The following is a 19078-nucleotide window of genomic DNA, read 5'->3' on the forward strand; positions in this document are numbered from 1 at the left end:
ATGTCCCTGTATGAGGCACTAGGATTGCAGAAGCATGCTACTGCCCAAGGTTTGATTTTCTTAAAATTATTTATTGTTATGTATATGAGTACACTGTAGCTGTCCTCAGACACAGCAGAAGAGGGCATCAGATCCCATTGCAGATGGTTGTGAGCCACCACGTGGTTGTTGGGAATTGAACTCAGGACCTCTGGAAGAACAGTCAGTGCTCTTAACCACTGAGCCATCTCTTCAGCCCCTGCCCCAGTTTTATATGGGCTCTGGGGAGTTGAACGCGGGTTCTTGTGCTTACCTCTGCTGATCTCTCCCCAGCCTCCAGCCCTCAGCTCAGAAACTGAGGCTCCCTGAGGTGATATGATTTGCCCCAAGCCTCATTACCTTGGGTCGCTGCCGAGCTGAAGACTCCTGACTTGATGATCAGTGCCACTTTCCATGGTTCTTTGAGACGCTTTTCCCCAGACTTCTGGATCGTGGAACCCCTTTGGTGTAGAGAGGATGTGTTTGAACAACCCACATTTGCTTGTTTTGGAGTTCTGCCAGGGTGAGGCACGGCGCTGTGGCACCAGGCCAGGACCTAAGTTACTGCAGAAGCCCAGAAGAGGCCCTGAGGGGAAGGTGCTGCTGATCCCTCAGAACACCAGGTAAATGTTCCTGAAGAACCAGTAAGACTGCTCTCAGGTGTGCATCTTGAGGTGGTGTAGGCAGGTAGCTGACAAACCTAGCTCAGCCTGGGAATCACTTTAAAAAGCAAGTTTTGTTTTGTTTTGTTTTGTTTTGTTTTGTTTTGTTTTGTTTTAAAGTGCTCATCGGCACCCCCTACAGGTGGAGGTGGGGAACTACTTTTGCAATCGTGTTCTCCAGAATGGAGCTCATGACTTTCAAAGGACCACAAGAAGTTGTCATTCTTGTCCCCCACCCCCACCCCCTTCAGTGGAGATGCAGAGCGCAGGAATAGCTGGTGGTCACGAGAGGGGACATGACAGGAGAGAACAAGCAGGGCCTTCTAAATGCTTTTATATCACCTAAGCCATAATCTCCTTATTTGGATAATCCCCTACACCCCCAGGTGCTACAGCACCCCCTCAACTGTGTTTTGCTTTCTGTAATTTCATGACCTTTGATAAACAAGTCCAGAAGTACTGAGTAGGGATGGGACATTGGTAGGGTGTACCTGTAATTCAGTTACTCAGGAGGCTGGGACAGGAAGATCCTGAGTTTGAGGCCAGCCTAGGCTATGTAGTGAGACTGTCTTAAATACAGATAAAAAGTACAGAGAAAGCGGCTTAATGCAGTGCCTCTCTTACTGCAGAGAGAGGGAGTCGGTAGAAATGCTTACCGGGGACCTGAGATTGATCCTAGAAGCAATCACAAAAGCCAGGGTCGTGTGCCTATAATCCCTGTACTCCCACAGAGAGATGAGAGGCAGAGGCAGTGTCCCCAGAAGCCCGAAGGCCACCTAGTCTGGCAGACACAGTAGAGAAAGAACAAAAGAAATACTGTTCCAAACAAGGTGAAAGGTGGCCATGGGCACAGGGGTGCTTTGGACTCCCACATGTGGCCAAGGTGTACCCAGGCCTAAACAGATGCACGAATGCACATGTGTGCACACACATGAGCACACACATGAGCGCGCACACACACACACACACACACACACACACACACACACGAATGCGCATGTGTGCACGCACATACCAAACAAGCTGAGGTTTTAAAATATTTTAAAAAGGGAAGGCTCAGTGAGTAGACCCTTTGCTGCCCCAGCACAAGAACACACATGGAAATCTGCGTGTGGCAGTGCTCTGAAGCAGAGACAGGTGGATCCTGGGAATCACTAGCCAGCCAGTTTAGTGGGAAAAGGTAAATTGCAGATTTACAGAGAGACCTTGTCTCAAAATGTAACACAGAGATAGACCAGGACAGTTTCTATCCCCTGACCCCGCCCACCATACACCTGCCCCGCCCACCACAGGGTAGGTTTGGAAAATTCCACAAGTAAGCAACTTATAATTTTTAGCTAACTAGTATATGAGTATACTTTTCTATTTCATTAGTTATTGTTAATTTTGATGTGTATATTTCATAAATTAAACCACAGATAGGTATCTAAAGGGAAGACTAGTGTGTGTACAGTTTGATACACAGTGTCCTCAGCCTGAGGACACTTTGCAATGTGTTCCCCAAGAACAAGTTCATTGTAAGGAGATGTCCATACCAAAGGACTGTGGGGTGATCCCCAAAACAGAAAGACCATGAAGGAAAGCCCTATCAAATACTCAGTAAACAAAGGCCACTGACTGAGGCCACTGACTGAGGCCACTGACTGAGGCCACTGACTGAGGCCGCTGAAGTGTAGTCTAAAGACACTGACTTCTCATCTGCACAGAATGGTCCCTTCCCACACCCAGAAAGAAGCATTGTCATGTGGTCAGAAGGCTGCCTTGGAGCCAGAAAGTCAGGCCTGAAGGCTTCCTTACCAGGAAAGGTGAGGACATGGTGCCCTGCAGGCTCATCTCTCATGAGCCACAAGCAAGCTAGAAGGCTGTGGGGTGTTCCTTATCCAGTCATGCAGCTGAGTGACCAGCTGAGTGACCATTAGCTCCAGATCAAAGGCCTCCTGGATTCCCACAACTATAGAGCTGGAGGTTGCTGGCAATTGTAATTAAAAGGTGTCAGGAGACAAGATCTAGATAAAGGAATCTTCATGGTGCCAGCTCCATGCTGGAAGCCTCTCACCCGCTTATGAAGGCTGGGCTGTGCCTTGAGCCAAGTCTGGACAGAGAGGACATTTTGAAACTTCACTTAGGGGTCCCCCTTAACTTTCTGTCTGCCTCTCCCCATCTCTCCATGCGAAACTTATCATCTACTGTTGAGATATACTCTCAGTATATTTTATTGTGAATTTTTCTTTTTTGAGATGGAGTACTATAGGGGAGGTGTCTCTACAAACAGTTGGGTCCATCTGAGAGAGGTTAGAAGGAAATCTGGTTCAACAGGACTCTGTAGTCAGTGTTGGTTCAAACCTCAAGAGCCTCTAATTCCAGGTCGTTTATTTCTAGGCATAATCAATTTGGAAAAATGTTTCCGGGTGATATCGCTACAGACTGGCTGAGATGAAACAGGCTCAAGATAAGGGTCTGGGGGAGCCAATGAGGCCAGACTGCTAACATATACAGGGCTGTGTCTTCAAAGGGAGAGAGGTATAATCTGCTTTCCCTCATAAGGCTGGGAGCTGAGGTGGTTAATAGCTTGGTGAGTTCTGTGCTATCTGTACGGCCAGGCCAGGCATAATGTGAGCACAAGACCTCTTTCTACAGGGTCTTGCCCAGGCTGGTCTCTAATGTGTGATCCTCCTATGTCAGTCTCCAAAGCAACTGGCACTCCAGTTGTGCATCAGTCGGCCTGACTCTTTTGGTACATCCTCTTTCTGGCAGTGTTTCGAGCTGATTTACTTTCGGAGCAGCCAATAACAGAGCAAGCAAATGGTTAAGTGGTCTTGACAACCTCGGTGGAATGAGCTAGGTCGGGAAGAACAAGACAGTAGGGGCCTTGCCTCAAACATGCCATTACATTAACAACCAGGCAAAATCAAGTTCCAAGTACATCACCCTGTCACTGAAGACCCCCATACTCGGGGGTCTTTATCTTCACACAGAGCTATTATCTTCACCACTTGGGGTGTTTTCAAGGCCTGGGATTTTCTGGCCCTGGCTTCTACTTGTTAGGGCCCTCTTGGACCCTGAAGCTGGCTCCTTTACTTGCAATGTGCACACTGGTCTTTTTTTTTTTTTTTTTTTTTTAAGTTTATCTCCCTTTGATTGGAGCCCCTCTTCTCTGCTTTCTGTGAATTTTTTTCCTGTCACCTTTCTCTAGTCTCAGCAACTTATACTAGATCTTTTATCTTCTAGTCTATCTTTTCTATTTCTCTAGACTTCCACTGGACTTTCTCAGCAACTCATACTAAATCTTTTATCTTGTCTATTCCTTCTTCTCCAGACTTACACTAAATCTTTTAAAGACTTATCTTGTAGTCTCTCGAGCCTCTGAAGCCTTGTCAATACTGACAGAATGTCTAGAAAGGCTGTGGGCAGCTCATCTGATCCCTGCTTAACCTCACGCGCCTTTGTAAAAATTAATGGGGTCTCATGTTCTTACATAAGATCTATCAAAGGGATCTGGCGTGGGCCTTTGGGTGTCCCTTACCTTCTGTCACATGAAGGTCTCAGTCACATCTGGTCCGAATTAACCCGCTGCTGACCACAGCCTGATCAATTGATGGGGTCCCCAATGTCTCCATGTCTGAGGGAACATTCTTTTTCCGGTGTCCTCTCGTTCTTCACTCCTGAGGACCAGAACCTACAAGGGTCTTGTGGAAAAAGGCTTTTATCGGGGGGAAGAGTATTCCTCCACTAGATTTATCTAGGTGACTATATTGGGCACTAGATCTAGGTGTCTGAGGAATCCTGGCCTATCTATTGCTTTAATTACTAACTTACTTTTTACTATAACTTTGTATCTGTACCAAAAATGGAGGCCTATTCTTTTGGCTCTCTGACACAGGACAGTTTTAACTTTTTGTAGCAGGAAACCTGCCTGGCCTGTCTGCAGGCAGGTTTGTTGGTTCAGCGTTTCTAAGCTGGAGTCACGTCACGTGACTTGTCTCAGCGCTACTTATTCACTTTTCCCTTCTTAAAAATCTCAGCGCTATTCACTCACCACCTTTAATATATATATATATATATATATATATATATATATATATATATATATATATATATAACTCTCAGGTGAATAATCTTGTTGGGCCTGTTTGTCTAGTTGCCCTGGCTCCACTGCCAGGTTTTTTTTATCACCTGGGCTCTATCTATCTTCACAGGCGGCAGGTGGAATGCCGCTGATTTGTTACAACAGTGACCTCAAGGTACCCAGTACAGCCAGGAACACCAAACTAGGTAGCTGTCGCACGCTGTCGCTGTGCTGGGGAATCATGAGTTGTCGCCCGCCAAGTTCGGGCTGGGTGAGGGCACCCTCCATGTGGTAGGCGGGCTGTCCGAACACGAACCGCATCGGATGCCCCTTATTAAAGGACCTGCCCACCTCTCTGCAGCTGTATTCTTGCACCGGCGGCTTCATTCTTCTCTCTGCCGGCAATCATGTTACCTATTTTTAACTCAAGATGTTTAACACAGTAGATTAACAGCTAACACACAGATGATTTGCCAAGAAAAGACATATACTCACAAAAAACAACACAAATAGCTCATCCCTCTCACGGGTGGCACATAAACCAGGTGATACAGATGGTTCTCACCCCTGCCACAGGCACAGAGACCAAGTTACACAATAAGGAAGGGCATCAGAAATCCTCCTGCCTCTGCCTCTCAAGTAAGACTCCAATAACCAGACAACTCGATCAGTCTTCACAGATTCAGATTTAACAGGTTCAGACAACTTGGCCAGCCTATGCTGGATCAAGTCTAACAGATTTCTAACACACCAGCAATGAACAACCCAAAAATAGACACACTGCCATGAGGGCACAACAAGTGAGAGCACAACAACCACGGTGGCCATTTCTGACCTTTTCTCTGGTCTCATTGTTAACACACACAGACTAACAAAAACCCGTCTCAATCGCCAATGTCAGCCGAGAGGGATTCCACATCCTCTCCGGCACCTAGATGAACACTGTGTCAGCCGAGAGGGATTCCACATCCTTTCCGGCACCTAGATGAACCTCCAGACGTCTCTGGGGGTGCGGCAGCTAGTGACTCCCCGCACATCTGCTAGTCACTTGTTTATCTCTTCTTGAGACAAAAACGGTTTACTGCCCCTCACGAGACAGAAACAGGTGCCAGTCCAAATCGAAAGTGCACTTTTCAGAAACCAAATAATTCAGACAGACGGGCACCAACAACTTAGAAACCAAACAACTTAGACAAACCTAGGCAAAACGGCACACGAGAAATCAGACGATTTAGACAACACAGCACATCCAGAAACCAGGCAATTTAGACAAAAGGTCACACAACAACCAGACAGAAAAACCGAGGTGTCCCTTCACCTCCCAGTGTGGTTCTTTGATTAGGGTGGTTGCATATCCCGGACGAGCCCCCAAATGAAGACCCCCATACTTGGGAGATCCTTCCTCAAGTCTCAGGAAATCTCAACCACCTAAAGATCACAAGAAACCATACCTGGATGCAATCAGCAGAGGTTTATTAGGGAAGAAGCCTGGCAGCCAGCGGTCTCACTACACACTCCCGCAGGAGTGGGGTTCGACCCCAACATCCAGTCCATGGAGCATTTTAAAGAGAAAAACCACAAACCAGGGGAGTGGGGCGGGGCTGAGGGGTTGCCAAGGATACATAAGAATAGCGAAACATTCCAGAGAAACCCACCCTGAGTGGTTATTGTCATGTGGAAATCACCCTGCATTCTTCTCAAAAATGTGGTTTTTATCATGTCATTGTGTCCTATCCTGCCATTACCAACTATTTCAGATTAACTATCTTCCGGCTATAGCCCCACCTAGGTGGCAGCATCTTTATCTATAGTCAGGAATGCCTTCCTGCCTTGGGCCTCTTCCACCCGGAATGTGCCCCAGGGAAAGTGAAGGCCTGAAATCTTATTTTCAGTTCCCCATTCTGGAATCTGCACTTCTGCCTAGGTCTAAGGGCAAAGAAAAAGTCTACATATTTCATAAAATTTTATAATTTTCACTCTATATCACAACCTCTGGGTGCAGGGGTGTACTTGTAATCTTGGCCACTTGCTGTGTTAAAGCAATCCTCCAATTCACTCGGATGGCATACACGGTGTGTGTGCATGCAGGCCAGAGAACAGCATTGAGTGTCATTGCTCAGGCACTGTCCACCTTAAAAATTTTATTTTACGTGTACGAGTGTTTTATCTGTCTGTCTGTGTATCATATGCATGCTTGGTGACCATAGAAGCCAGAATCTGTGTTTACTTACCAGCCTAGAGCGCCTGAGTGAGCCTTACAGCTGCTCTGGGAGGAGGGCTGAACTGTGACTATGGACCTGGGCTCTGGAGGAGGAAAGTCTCGAGAGCTACTTGCCCTTGGAGTATTCTTGAATTCCTTTCAGCCTCAACATTGCTACCCATGAAATGGGAAAAGCACCACAGTATGTTCCGGGCTGCAGCAGGGGCCAACCTGGAGCATGAATTTGTCTGCTGTCTCTTTTTGGAACAGTAATCCTGGCAAAGTCCAGCTGTATTTTTCTGTGGCCTTCCCAAGCCCTGGTCTCCCTTCTTTCCATGAAGAAAGTCCTTGGCTCATTGGTGAACAGCTTCCCTGACCCCACTGTGGCTCAGCTTCGAAAGGCACCCTGGAAGACCGTTGAGTATCCATGTTGGCGCCCAACATGGGGCAGCAAGCAGGAGAGACCTAGTGAGGGACATTACTGGAAGAAGGATCTGCTGAAAATTCAGAAGTGAAACAAAGGTGATCACCGCGGGAATCTGCCACGTCAAGAAAGGTAAGTCATGTTAATGAAAATGGGGCAAGAAATAAGTCAGCCTGAACTCAACTCTCTGTTTTTGTTTTGTTGTTTGCTGCTCACGTGTGTTAATTGTCTGCTTTTGTTTCATTGTTTGAACACTGTCTTTCATGTTAAAAAATAAAAAGAAACATATTTATCCAAAATACAACCAAAGTTTAAGGATGATTTGTCAGAGCCAGATTGTGCTAACCTAGAGGAAGAGGCAGCCAAACATTATGACCCTGAATGGCCCTCTTCCCAAGGACCCCCTCCCTATGTGACTCCGCCTCTAAGTGGAGGTGGTGGTTATAGATCCCAGATGGGAGTTACAGGAAAAATTATCTGTTCTTAAACAACAAATAGAGTTAGAAAAAGAGTATCAGGACTTGATTAATTAGCTACAAAAATTAAAGACAGGGAAGATGTCTCGAGAAGTAAACTGCAAAAATCCCCCGGCTCCTTACGTTCCTCAACCAGGAGTCTGTTGAGGACCGTACTAGCCCCAAGTTGGAGCGGCCAAAATAAATGTTGCAGCCCAGGCAAAATGTTGAGGCCCGGGGCCGACCCACGTTTGGGCAGCCACTGTATCCCGGCCCAAGCTGCCGCTCAGGTCTTCAGGTCGGGGGTTCAGCAAGAGCGAGGGTGAGGCCAGATTTTACCTAATGTCTGATGTGTATGAATCTCTCTCTCTCGTCTCCCTAATGTCTTCTCTCTGCTGTGTCTCCCTAATGTCTGATCCTACTGTCTGCCTCTGCATTTTATATGTCTTACTTCTAAGCCACGCCTCTAAGTTACTCCTTTAATCATGCCCTTAGGTCTCGTCTCTAACTCTGATCTCTATACTTCTAAGTATACTATTAAGTCACACTCCTTTAATCTCAAGGTATCTAAACCAAGATTATCCGAGTGTTCTCAGCTGTTGTAGGCTATTGTAATTTAAATCTCATGTCAGGGTATATGGCTCAAGATGGCTGCAAAGCTGATAGCCGCTTTCTGCTAAAAGTCGGCCCCCAACAGGAGACCTCAGTCCAGGGCATGTTTTGTTCCTAAGGGTGTTCCCACTCTTGCTTAATCCTTCTGAATCCAGACAAGGCTCACGCACTGTCAATCCTGCCTTCCTTAGAACCTGAGGGTGACCCCTGAGATGGGGCTCTTACAGCATCTGTAGGCTCAGGTCCCAGACAGGTCACCTGATCTGAGGTGCGTGGACGCAGGAGGAAGAAAGACTAAGTCTATAACGCAGTCCCTCACCATGGCTGCACACACACAGGAATGAGCGACCACTCCCTCACATTCTACCCAGGTAGAGAAAGAGGGCACAAGCGTTCAAAGAACACATCTTCATTTATTTTTACTTTTACAACACAGGGTTCCGTGTAGTCCAGGCTAGTCTTAAATTTGCTCTGTCACCAAGAGATGGCCTGAATCTACCTCCTGGGTGCTGGGATCACAACTGTGCACAAGCAGGCCTGATTTTTTTAACACAGTGTTGGGGAATTGAACCCATAGGTTTGCGAGCACCTACCAAACAGAGCTACACCCTGGTCCCCAAAGCACATCATTAGAAGAAAGGAGAAACGAGAAATTAGAGCAAGGGAAGTTCTTTCTAGAACCTTGACGATGGGCAGGTGAAATGGCTCAGTGGTAAAAACAAAACAAAACAAAACAAAACAAAACAAAACAAAAAAAAACCACCTGAGTTCAATCCTTCAATCCCTGGGACCTACATGTTAGGGGGAGAAAACCTGCTCTGACAAGTGTTTCTCTGATCTGCATGTCTTCTGTTGTACTCACACCCACTTGTACAAACATAAAGTACATTTAAATGTAATACAAATTAAACACACACACACACACACACACACACACACACACACACCCAGGGAATAGAGTAATCCAGGTATACAGTAACAAATTTTTAATTGATTTCAGGTGAAAACTACACAGGGAGTAGGAGCAGTGATTAACTCTGGCCCTAACGTATCAGAGCCGTATCATCTACATTAGAAAAAAAACCAAGGCATTTTGTCCTCACAGGTCGCACGCGCGGCTGGCCGCCACATCTGGTCGTTCATATTCCGTATTTCTTCTTTAACTCTTCTACCTTTTCTACATAGGCCTTCATGGCGTTTTCCTTGGAGGTCCCTGGAAGGAATTGGTAGGAATACACATCAGGGAGACTGTATGCTAGAAAGGCATCGTGCTAGCCGGGATGTCCAGCCTTTGCTCTTTAAAAACTTGTGAGTGCGTATTTTACAGTGGATGCAATATATGTGTCTGTGTGTTTGCCCGCAAATGTGCAAGTGTGTGCAATGTAGAGGTCAGAGTTACATGTCGAGTGTCTTCTATTCTTACTCTCTACTTTATTTACTTAAAAAAAAAAAGACTTAGTATTTACTTATTTCTTCATTAATGTGGTGGTTGGAATAGGTATGGCTCCCACAGCCTCATGTGTTTGAATGCTTGGTCCATAGTGAGTGACACTATTAGGAGGTGTGGCCTTGTTGGAGGAAGAGTGTCACTGTGGGTGCAGGCTTCGAGGTCTCCTATGTTCAAGCTCTGCCTAGTGTGACAGTTCCCTTCTGCTGCCTGTGGATCAAGCTGTAAAACTCTCATTTCCTGTAGCACCGACCACAAGCTGCCATGCTTCCTGCCATGACGGTAATGGATTAGATCTCTGAAACTGTAAGCCAGCCCCAATTAAATGTTCTCTTTATAAGAGTTGTCTTGGTCACAGTGTGGTGTCTCTAAATGGCAACAGAACCCTAAGACAATTAGTATGCATATGTACCAAATGCATGCAGGTACCTGTGGAAATGTGATGAGGGTGTCAGATGTCTAAGAACTAGAGTTACAGGCAGCTGTGAGCCACTGTGAGTTCTGGGAACAAAATCCAAGTGCTCTGTGAGAGCCACAGTGCCCTGACCCATTAACTATCTCTCCATCCCTACCTTACCTATTTAAAAAATTATGTACTTATTTTGCAAGTGAGGAGTGGTGGTAGTGATCTGAATGAGAATGGTTTGAATGCTTGGTCCCCAGTTAATGGAACTGTTTGAGAAGGATCAGGAGGTGTGGCCTTATTGGAGGAGGTGTGCCATTGGGGGTGGGGTTTAAGGTCTGAAAATCTGATGTCAGGTTCAGCCTCTATCTACTGCCTGTGGATCAGGATTAAAAAGGTCTCAGCTTACCGCTCTACCATCATATCTGTTTGCTTTCTACCATGGTAATCATGGGCTACCCTCTAAAACTGTGAGCAAGCAGAGTTGCTTTGGTCATGGTGTCTCTTCACAGAAACTGAACAGTAACTAAGACAGGAGGAAGGGGGCATATACATACCACAGCATGGGGAGACATCAGAAGGCAACTTGTGGGAACTGATCCCCATGTGGGCTCTGGGATCCAACTCAAGTTTGATGGCCAACACCTTTACCCACTGAGCCGTCTCACGGGACCCTGCACTTTATTTTATGAGACAAGATCTCTCACTGAATCTGGAACGTATGGATTGGCCAGTGAGCTCAGAAGATTGGTCTTCCCCTTCCAGGTTACAGATGCCTGCTGCTGTGCCTAGCTTTTTACATAGGCACTGGGGATCTGAACTCGGGTCCTTGAGCTTACATGACAGGCACCTTGCTGACTGAGCAATCTCCCTGGCCACAGATATCTAAGCTTTTGACATTGCAGTATTACATCTGTCTGCTTTCCCCCATGATAATCATGAACTAACCCTCTAAAACCATATATACGTATGCTGGGCCACAGGTTAGATACACCTGCTGTGATCCTAGTTAAATATTTGGAGGTTGTTTTTTACATGTTTAGTATGGCTTTCTTACAACTCAGAGGTGGCTTGAGGACTGGACTCAAGGCACTCCAGGGGATGTTTACCATGTACCAAGCTCCTGCATGATGTGTCACCCAGGAAAGTAGGGCAGCAGACAGTGTGGGCCTCGGCCTTCTAGACAAGCAGGAAAGTGTCCCTGCACTAATTTTTCTGGTGCTAATAATCTCATGTTTGGCTTTAGCCTATGGACTATTTGTTTTGGACCTTTTATCTCCCACAGCTGTACTGCTGGCTGTGAAAAAGCTAAGCCAGCCACCCTCTTCCCCCTCAAGAGAGAAGCTGTGGGAAAAGCTGAAGACTGAGCAAAAAGCAGCTGCTTCCTGGAGAGGGATGAGGCAAATCTTTGTCTCTTTATCATGGCACAAGGGACCATGAATACATCCCAATGGACATACTCGGTTCCCAGATTCCCCTAGGGAAACCAGAAGTCCTCAGGGACTGACAGAGCTTATTGTGAAGCACTAGATGCCCAGGGGCCTGAGAATGGCGTGGAAAAGGGACAGCCAGGCTTGCATGAACCCTTAGCTGTGCATTTTAGTGTGCCGGGGCCTTTCCTGAGTTCACGCCTTTCTCCCTTGTGAGAAGACAGAAGGCTTATTCAGCAACTGGCTAGCAAGCCTATGAAAGCTGCCAATGGCTTTGGTGCCAGCTTTTGGGGCTTGCTGCCATGGGAACACGTGATTTAGTGGATCCTGGACACTTCTTGGATGACTGTGCTTTAGCAAATAATAGTTCCATTCACTGGCCTGCATTACCTCATCCTTCTTTTTCATGTGCCCTTCTGGCTGAAAGGGAACTGGGGAAGGCTACTTGGCTAAGGGGTCACTGCCTGGCTTTGTTGGGGAGATAAAGGTGTGGACAGAACTTTCCTAACTCTGGACACATCCAAAGACCATGGCAACAATCTCACTCCCCAGTCTGTTTCTCAGTGGCCTGATCCTCTGGCCCTTTCCCTCCAGACAACTCCTATGCCCAGAGACAGAGCTCTTAGAAAAGGTATTGGCAACATTTGGAGGGAAAAGAAACGATATGACCTAGTTTTCTCTGTGTGAGGACAAGCTGGGCTGGCTTCCAAGATGTGCCTCCTGACCTCTGCCCTCCCCGCTCTCCAAGGGAGTCTTCAATGCTCAGCCTCACACAGGAGGGAGTTGATCAGAATGTGTTACCTTTCAGCTTGTTCCACGCATCCCACTTGGCTTTGCCCTTGAGGTCCAACAGCCCTGGCCGATCTGCAGCAGGAGAAGGGCAAACACCGTTAGGTTTGCTACTAGTTCTTTCAACTTATTCCCATGAAAGCCAAGAATTTGTTATTGTTGTTGTCTTTTGCTTTTCAAGGCAGGGTTTCTCTGCATGGCCTAGGCTGTCCTGGAACTCACTCTGTAGACCAGACTGGTCTTGAACTCACAGAGATCCACCTGTCTTTGCCTCTTGAGTGCTGGGATTTCAAAGGAGTATGCCACCACCGCTTGGTGCCAAGACATTTTTTTATAACATTATTTTTATTGATTATTATCATGAACCCCAACTACACTTCCTAGTCCTTCCAACTCCCCCCTTAAGAAAAAAAAAGGGAAAAACAAACAAACAAACAAACAAACCAAGTCCAATTTGTGTTGCCTGGATACTCCCTGGAGCATGGTTAAACTCCCAGTGGCCTGCCCCTTAAAGAAAACTAACTCCTTCCTCTCTCCCACCCCAGCCAAAAGCCATCAATCGTGGAGAGCTATACTCCAGCATCCTTATCTTGGTTTTTAAGAACTCCTAATGTCTCACACAGTGGGTTCCACTGTAAGAAACCCAGATGGGCTTACAGAAACCCAAATTTAAAACTGAGAGAAGAAAGATAAAAAAAAATGGCCTTAGGTTTTTTTGAACTGTAAAGTTAAAGGTTTAAAACCCAATGATTTACTTTATAAAACAAAAACCACACTTTTCTTTGAAGTGGGACTGAAGCTTAGCTGGCACACACCTCCCTCGCATGTACAAGGGCCCTGGAGAGCTTCCACATATATGAACAGGGAATGGAGACACACACCTATAATCCCAGCACTTCAGCAAGTAGAGGCAGGAGGATCAGGAATTCAAGTTTATCTTGGCTAAACAGTGAGCTTGAGGCCAGCCCAGGCTACATGAGGATTTGTCTAAAAAATTAAATATAATACAATTAAATATAATACAATAGGCAGGCATGGTGCTCACACCTGTGAGGCCAGCTGCTCCAGGGGCCTCGGGGGCAGGAGGAGGGAAAGTTCAAGGCGTGGCCTACAGAGAGCTTAAAGTCAGAATGAGTGGCTTCCTGAGATTCTGTTTCAAAATTAGAAAAATATTAAGTAATGAAAGGGCTAGGGATGTGGCCAAGCTGGCGGCGTGCTTGCACAGCACGCCCCAAATCCTGGGTCCGAGTACCAGCACCAGATAAACTGGGCATGGTAATTAATATCTGTAAGGTGGAAGCAGGAGGATCAGAAATTCAGTTATTTTTGGTTATATCCTAAATCTGGGCCAGCCTCGGCTACATGAGACTCTATCTTAAACAAAATAGGGGGCCGGGGAGGGAAGACTAAAAATCCTCAAAACCAAACCAAACCTGTACTTTAATCAAAAGAAATAAATAAACAAACATCCATTCATGTGGTTCAGAATCCAAAAATTCTGAAAAAAATAAGGCTGGAGAGATGGCTCATCGGTTAAGAGCACTGGTGCTCTTCTAGACGGCCTAGTTTGGATTTCCAGCACCCACATGACAGCTCCCAACTGAAACTCAGTTCCAAGGGATCTGGTAACTCTCACACAGATACACATGCAGGCCACACACCAACGCAGCACATGAAATTAAAACAACAACAACAACAACAACAAACCTAAAAAAACAACTCTGAAAAGAGATGCTATCAGGTTCTCTCCCCATCCTCTTCTCCGATTCGGGTTTCTCTCCGAGCGGCACTGCTGTTATCTGGGGGGCTCTGGTGTCCTTGCCTGTACTTGTCTCTATAATGTAATTTTCACACATCGCCAGACTCCTTCTTATTGATTTCTAGGTTTTGTCTGAGGACCACGATACTTCTAGAGCACCTGCCATTCTGCCGTTCTTCCTTGGGGACAATTTCATTGCTAAGAGCAGAAACTGCAGAGTGTACAGTTTGGGGCACTGAGTCTGAGAAAAAAAAAAAATTCCAGGAACCTCACAGGAAGACCATACCTGCAAGGGAACCCTCTAAACCCCAGAAGAAGCCTCCCTGCCAGTCTGTCCCCCTGGATGGAAACGTACATTTGCAACATCCAGGTAATTAATTTATATATGGGGTGCACATGTGCGCGCCACTGTGCAGGCCTGGAAGCCAGAGGTCAGCTTTTGGGAGCCAATTCTCTACTTTTACCAAGTGGGCTCTTTAGATAGTCAGGCACGAAAGCAAGAGCCCCTCCCCGCTGGCCATCCCACTGGTCCCTGCAAGGTCTGATTCAGAAGTCACCTGCCCCCGTGACCACTGAGTCCTTGAAGCCCAGCTCACGCAGCTACAGACTGGGCTTTTGGCGTTACTTAGCTTTCGCCATTTTCAGCTAAAACCCATAAAACCACGTGTGGCTAGTCTTTGTTGTATTGAACCAGTACAGCCATAAAAAAAACCAGACAACAGTCCCTTCATCAGGCAGGGGTGGGTTCCACGCTAGTCTGAGGCTTATATATGCCAGCAGGTACCTATAGCTTGGCTAGAGGCCAGGCTCTGAGAAAATACTATCTAGCAGAAAGCATCCAAGCCTCCCTGATCCCTTCCCACTGCCTTCTCCTTCCTGGATGTTTATAAGCCCTCAGATCTCTGAGCTACTCTGTCTGTCGTACTTGGTGGGTAGCTGAGGCAAACATTTCCTTCTGTGCTGTCATGAGTCCTTGCTAGAACACACTGTGCTGCTATCTCAGTATATAGTCACTGCCCAAGACAGCAGAAAAGACAGTATTATAGACCAAGGTACCCCATAGCAAAGTTTCAAAATCTATACCAAGGGGCTGGAGAGATAGGTTGGCCAGTAAAGTACGAGGATCTGAGTTTGAGTCCCGGAACTGATATGGGAGGGAAAAAAAAAAAAAAAAAAAAAAAAAGACCACATGGCAGCCTGTGCTTCAGATCCCTGGGTCTGCCTGACCCACCAACCTAGACTACTTGGCAAGCTTCAAACCAGGGGGAGATCCTCTCTCAAAAGCAAAAAACAAAAAGTCAAATACCAAAGCCTTAAAAAAAAGAAAGAAAGAAAGAAAGATCTGCCCAAGATTTTTGGATAGGGAGAAAAGTCATCTGGATAGGGCAGACTTGGGCCAGCAGCACTTCTGACTTGCCCCAGGGTACCAGATATATCCCTGCTCATCCACTAGGTTTGAGGAGGCTGCCAAGCGCTCCATGACCCTGTTCATCTGATGGAAACTATAAGTTCAAGAAAGCTATTGCTGAGCAACAGGGCTTAGAGCAAGCTTCCTCTCTGGGGCTTTGCTTTCTTCATAGTAGATGCTGAGATAATCAGTAAAGTCCTTCTAAACCCACACTGAATCTGCTTCCAGGGTCACTAAGAGTTTAGGGAGATGGTCTTTGTAGGTGAGTATCTCCCAGCTTAAAGTCTTGACACCAATGTTCTGCCATCACATCTTGCCTGAACAAGTGCCTCTGGCAGTTGGAAAGTGAAGTTCTCAGAGTCCTGGGCTGGTGGGCCAACTTGGCGCACTCTGAGGAGAAGCTGGGCATACCTGTGTTTACATCACCCACAGTAGCTTGTTTGAAGTGACTGTAGACGAACAGCATCTCTTCATCAGTTGGCTGGGTCTTGAGGCGTTTCACCTCCTCAGCGGCTTTGTCAAATTCAGCCTAAGGGCGAGGGAGAGGAACGGACGTAGGAGGCCTGAGTGGGAGAGGTCCAGGGATGGATGGGAAAGTGGGAAGCAGCACTCCTCCCAAACTCCCTCTTCTTGCCAAGATTCCCTTAAGGCCCACCTGTCCACTCATGCAGTTACAGCCCTGTGTCAAGTGCTGGGAATAGACTTGGCTCACAGTGGAAGTACACGCCCTTGAAAATGTTCGTGCCCAACTAACTGCCTGGGCCACCACTGGCCCAGATCCAGCAGTTGCTGGGGTTCTAGCAAAGCCCCGACCTATGATCAGCGGAGATTGACTAGGCAGCGAGGGGAAACGTGGTGTGATCAAAACAGTAGATCAGGGTTCAGGACACAAATGCGGTGGAATCCATGGTCGGGAGCCAACTGGTCCCTTCCTACTGGGGCCTGGAGTTCAGCATTGACCTCTGTCCCTGTGCCCAGATTAGGGAGAGGCAAGTGGGAGGAGCCAGAGATCGCCCTACAGGGCTCAGTCCTAGGCAGTGGTCTCCACTGGAGGGAAGGAAAAGACTTCTGGGCCACCTCACTTACTCGCATCTCTTCTGCACTGGGGCATGCCAGGCACAAGAATAAGTACCGTCCCCGACCTCCAGGCTCTTCAGCCGAGGCCTCCATGAGAGCCCCTTTATTCCATTCGGTTCTTCCCAGTATGGGATTCAATATTTCTTGTCTCTCACCCCCCTTAAGCCCCATCTTTCTTTCGAGGACCCTGTGCCTGCTTCACCCATGAGTCCAGCCCACCCACAACTCTTTCAAGCAGTTCCGGCGTGGGTGGCAGTTTGAGAAATCTGCAAGGGAAAAAGTTCCGCTCTCCAGGCTATGAGCTGGGCTCGGATCCCAGAACAGCTACGGGGTATTAGAGGAAAGAGACCCCGTGGGATTTCTGCAGGCTGATGGCCCCACACCCACTGCATCTTCGCAGCCCAGCAGGGCACGCGCAGTACCTGAGACATACTGGCGAGGTGACCTGGATGCCGAAAGCGCGGGAGCACGCTCAGAAGAGGCAGCAATCAAGTTCCAGAGCCTACGGGCTAGCGCCTTTAAAAGCACAACCCCTGCGTTCCAACTGAGCTCGGGCGAGCGGCGGCAACCAATCAGAAGTCGGATCTGCTTTCGGGGGCGTGTCCATCCTAGGCCAAGAGCTTCAGCCCTTCCCCGACTCAAGAGGGAGTTTATTGCGCATGCGCTGGGAGGAGCCGCAGAGCACGTTGGGAGCAGGTGGGACGCGATACGGTTTTTATTTTCTGTGGGGGAAGGGACGGGCGGGACACTCGGTTAGGGGAGTTGGGCAGGAGCTAGCAGGAACTGAGAACGCGTGAAATAGGGTGCTGCAGGAGGAGAGTAGAAATCAGTATGACTCTTTCCCTTTAAATCTCATACCGATTGGAAGGAGGCCGGAAGTTGCATTGCTGGTTGAGTAACTTCTCCGCCTGGAAAAGGGATGTTCTGACCCCTTAGAGGGAATCTAGGGAAGAATCCCCGGAGCATCAACGCAACGATGGCCCGCTGGGCCAAGCCCATACCCAGGCCTTTTCTTCTGAACTTCTGGCATATTCTTTGATTTGCGCACATTACCCATAGTTTTCAGTCCGGCACTCCTAACGCAGACTTGTGTTCCATCAGTGCTTTATAAAGGCTGAGACAGTGTGATACAACAAACTTGCACGAGAAAAGGTGCCCAACAAGCACCTTAATTAAGTGAATAACTTTTCGAATGATTAAACACTTGGTTTGATGAATGCTGACTCCTAGACCCTGGGCACGCAGCAGTGGACAAACAGACGGATGTATGCTACCTTGGAACTGCTTACAGTGGGTTTCATAGTTGATGTATTTTTAAAAAGTAAAGAGTTAGAAGTTGTAACTGATGTGTTTGGGCAAGCCCTGCAAGTTGGAAGGAGCATTCTAGCCAAGAGCAGGAATAAGCAGGAGTTACTATGGACACTGAGACTCCCTTTGAATTCTTAGTCTCATTAATGAAATATTTTTAAACTGATTCTGAAGGAAGCTTGAGAGTAATTTTATTAAAGTTTGAGATTAAAAAAAAAAAAAAAATCAGGACAGGCAAACCGAAAATCTCCCAGTGGGAAGAGGAGATGGAGGAAAAGTTATTATGCCTTTTATGCTAGACATGGAGTCCAGAGAAGCTGAGAAAGCCCAGAGTGTTAGGGAGAGCATGTCTAGGAGTGGGCAGCAGGTTCAGAGGGCTGGGGTTACAGAGCATTCAAATCCAAGAATATGTGTCCTGGGGAAAGGTTACAGCAGGTTACACGATGAGGCTGGAGAAGTAAGAAAAAGAGACTGATTAGGTGATGGCAGAGGTTGTTCATTCTGGGCATGTAGGCAGTCATTCTGATGGAGTCATGAAGGTGGGGAGGGGACTTCTCAGCAGAGGTGATGGAGTGCAAAGTTGTCTAATTCTAAGCTGTTATGGGGGTGTGTGTTTGGCACCATGGGAGCAGGAGGAAGGGAGACAGCACATGTGGATGGAAGGATTTAGTAGGCAAAAAAGAGAACTTTCTGGCATTGGATACAAAGGTGAAAGAAAGAGAGGGGTGATAGAAAATTCTCTGGAGGTCATTACAAAAGAGAGACAGCCCCTCTTCACTTCCTAATGTGTGGCCAGAGGCCTGGACCACAGCTTGCCGCCCTCTCTACCCACCACCTCATCACAGCTGTGGTAGTTTGCAAAGGCAGGGCTGGGGCTGCTACTCGGTGCTGGAGAGTGTCTGCTTAGTGTATGTGAGGTCCTGGTTCCATTGCCAGCCCCACAAGATGGGAAACTGAAGTCCACACTTACGGATGTCACCAACAGAGTCGGTCAAGCTTTGTGGAGTGTTTGGGAAGGAG

General features: G+C 47.2%; 2 protein-coding genes across 8 annotated transcripts in view; one reads left to right on the forward strand and one right to left on the reverse strand.

Annotated features, from left to right (window-relative positions):
* Positions 1-9408: 9408 nt before the first annotated feature.
* Positions 9409-17328, reverse strand: Dbi (diazepam binding inhibitor, acyl-CoA binding protein). The gene is made up of 4 exons (XM_034512730.2): positions 17173-17328; positions 16085-16202; positions 12519-12581; positions 9409-9650 (listed from the first exon to the last, which is right to left on the reverse strand). Exons 1-4 carry the CDS (start codon positions 17179-17181, stop codon positions 9577-9579), a joined length of 264 nt encoding a protein of 87 aa, XP_034368621.1. The 5' UTR covers positions 17182-17328; the 3' UTR covers positions 9409-9576.
* The window catches only part of C10H2orf76 (chromosome 10 C2orf76 homolog), a 64076-nt gene continuing 62325 nt past the window's right edge, over positions 17328-19078 (forward strand). For 5 of the 7 annotated variants that reach the window (XM_034513412.2, XM_034513413.2, XM_034513414.2 and 2 more), the window contains exon 1: positions 17328-17446. In XM_034513412.2, the coding sequence (XP_034369303.2) occupies positions 17410-17446 (37 nt within the window). In that variant the 5' untranslated portion in view covers positions 17328-17409. Of the gene's footprint in view, positions 17447-17484; positions 18041-19078 lie in introns of those variants that run through there. The other 2 variants (XM_076941041.1, XM_076941042.1) reach the window with 2 other exon arrangements.

This window comes from Arvicanthis niloticus, chromosome 10, assembly GCF_011762505.2.
Source record: "Arvicanthis niloticus isolate mArvNil1 chromosome 10, mArvNil1.pat.X, whole genome shotgun sequence".
In the NCBI taxonomy this organism is placed as follows: domain Eukaryota; kingdom Metazoa; phylum Chordata; class Mammalia; order Rodentia; family Muridae; genus Arvicanthis; species Arvicanthis niloticus.

Bases quoted from the DNA above. Each gene is read 5' to 3' on its own strand.
- Dbi (XM_034512730.2), bottom strand. The intron at 12,582-16,084 runs GTATGCCCAGCT...CTCCTGCTGCAG, and splicing joins TGTGGGTGATGTAAACACAG to ATCGGCCAGGGCTGTTGGAC. The intron at 9,651-12,518 runs GTAACACATTCT...AATTCCTTCCAG, and splicing joins TGCGTGGAACAAGCTGAAAG to GGACCTCCAAGGAAAACGCC.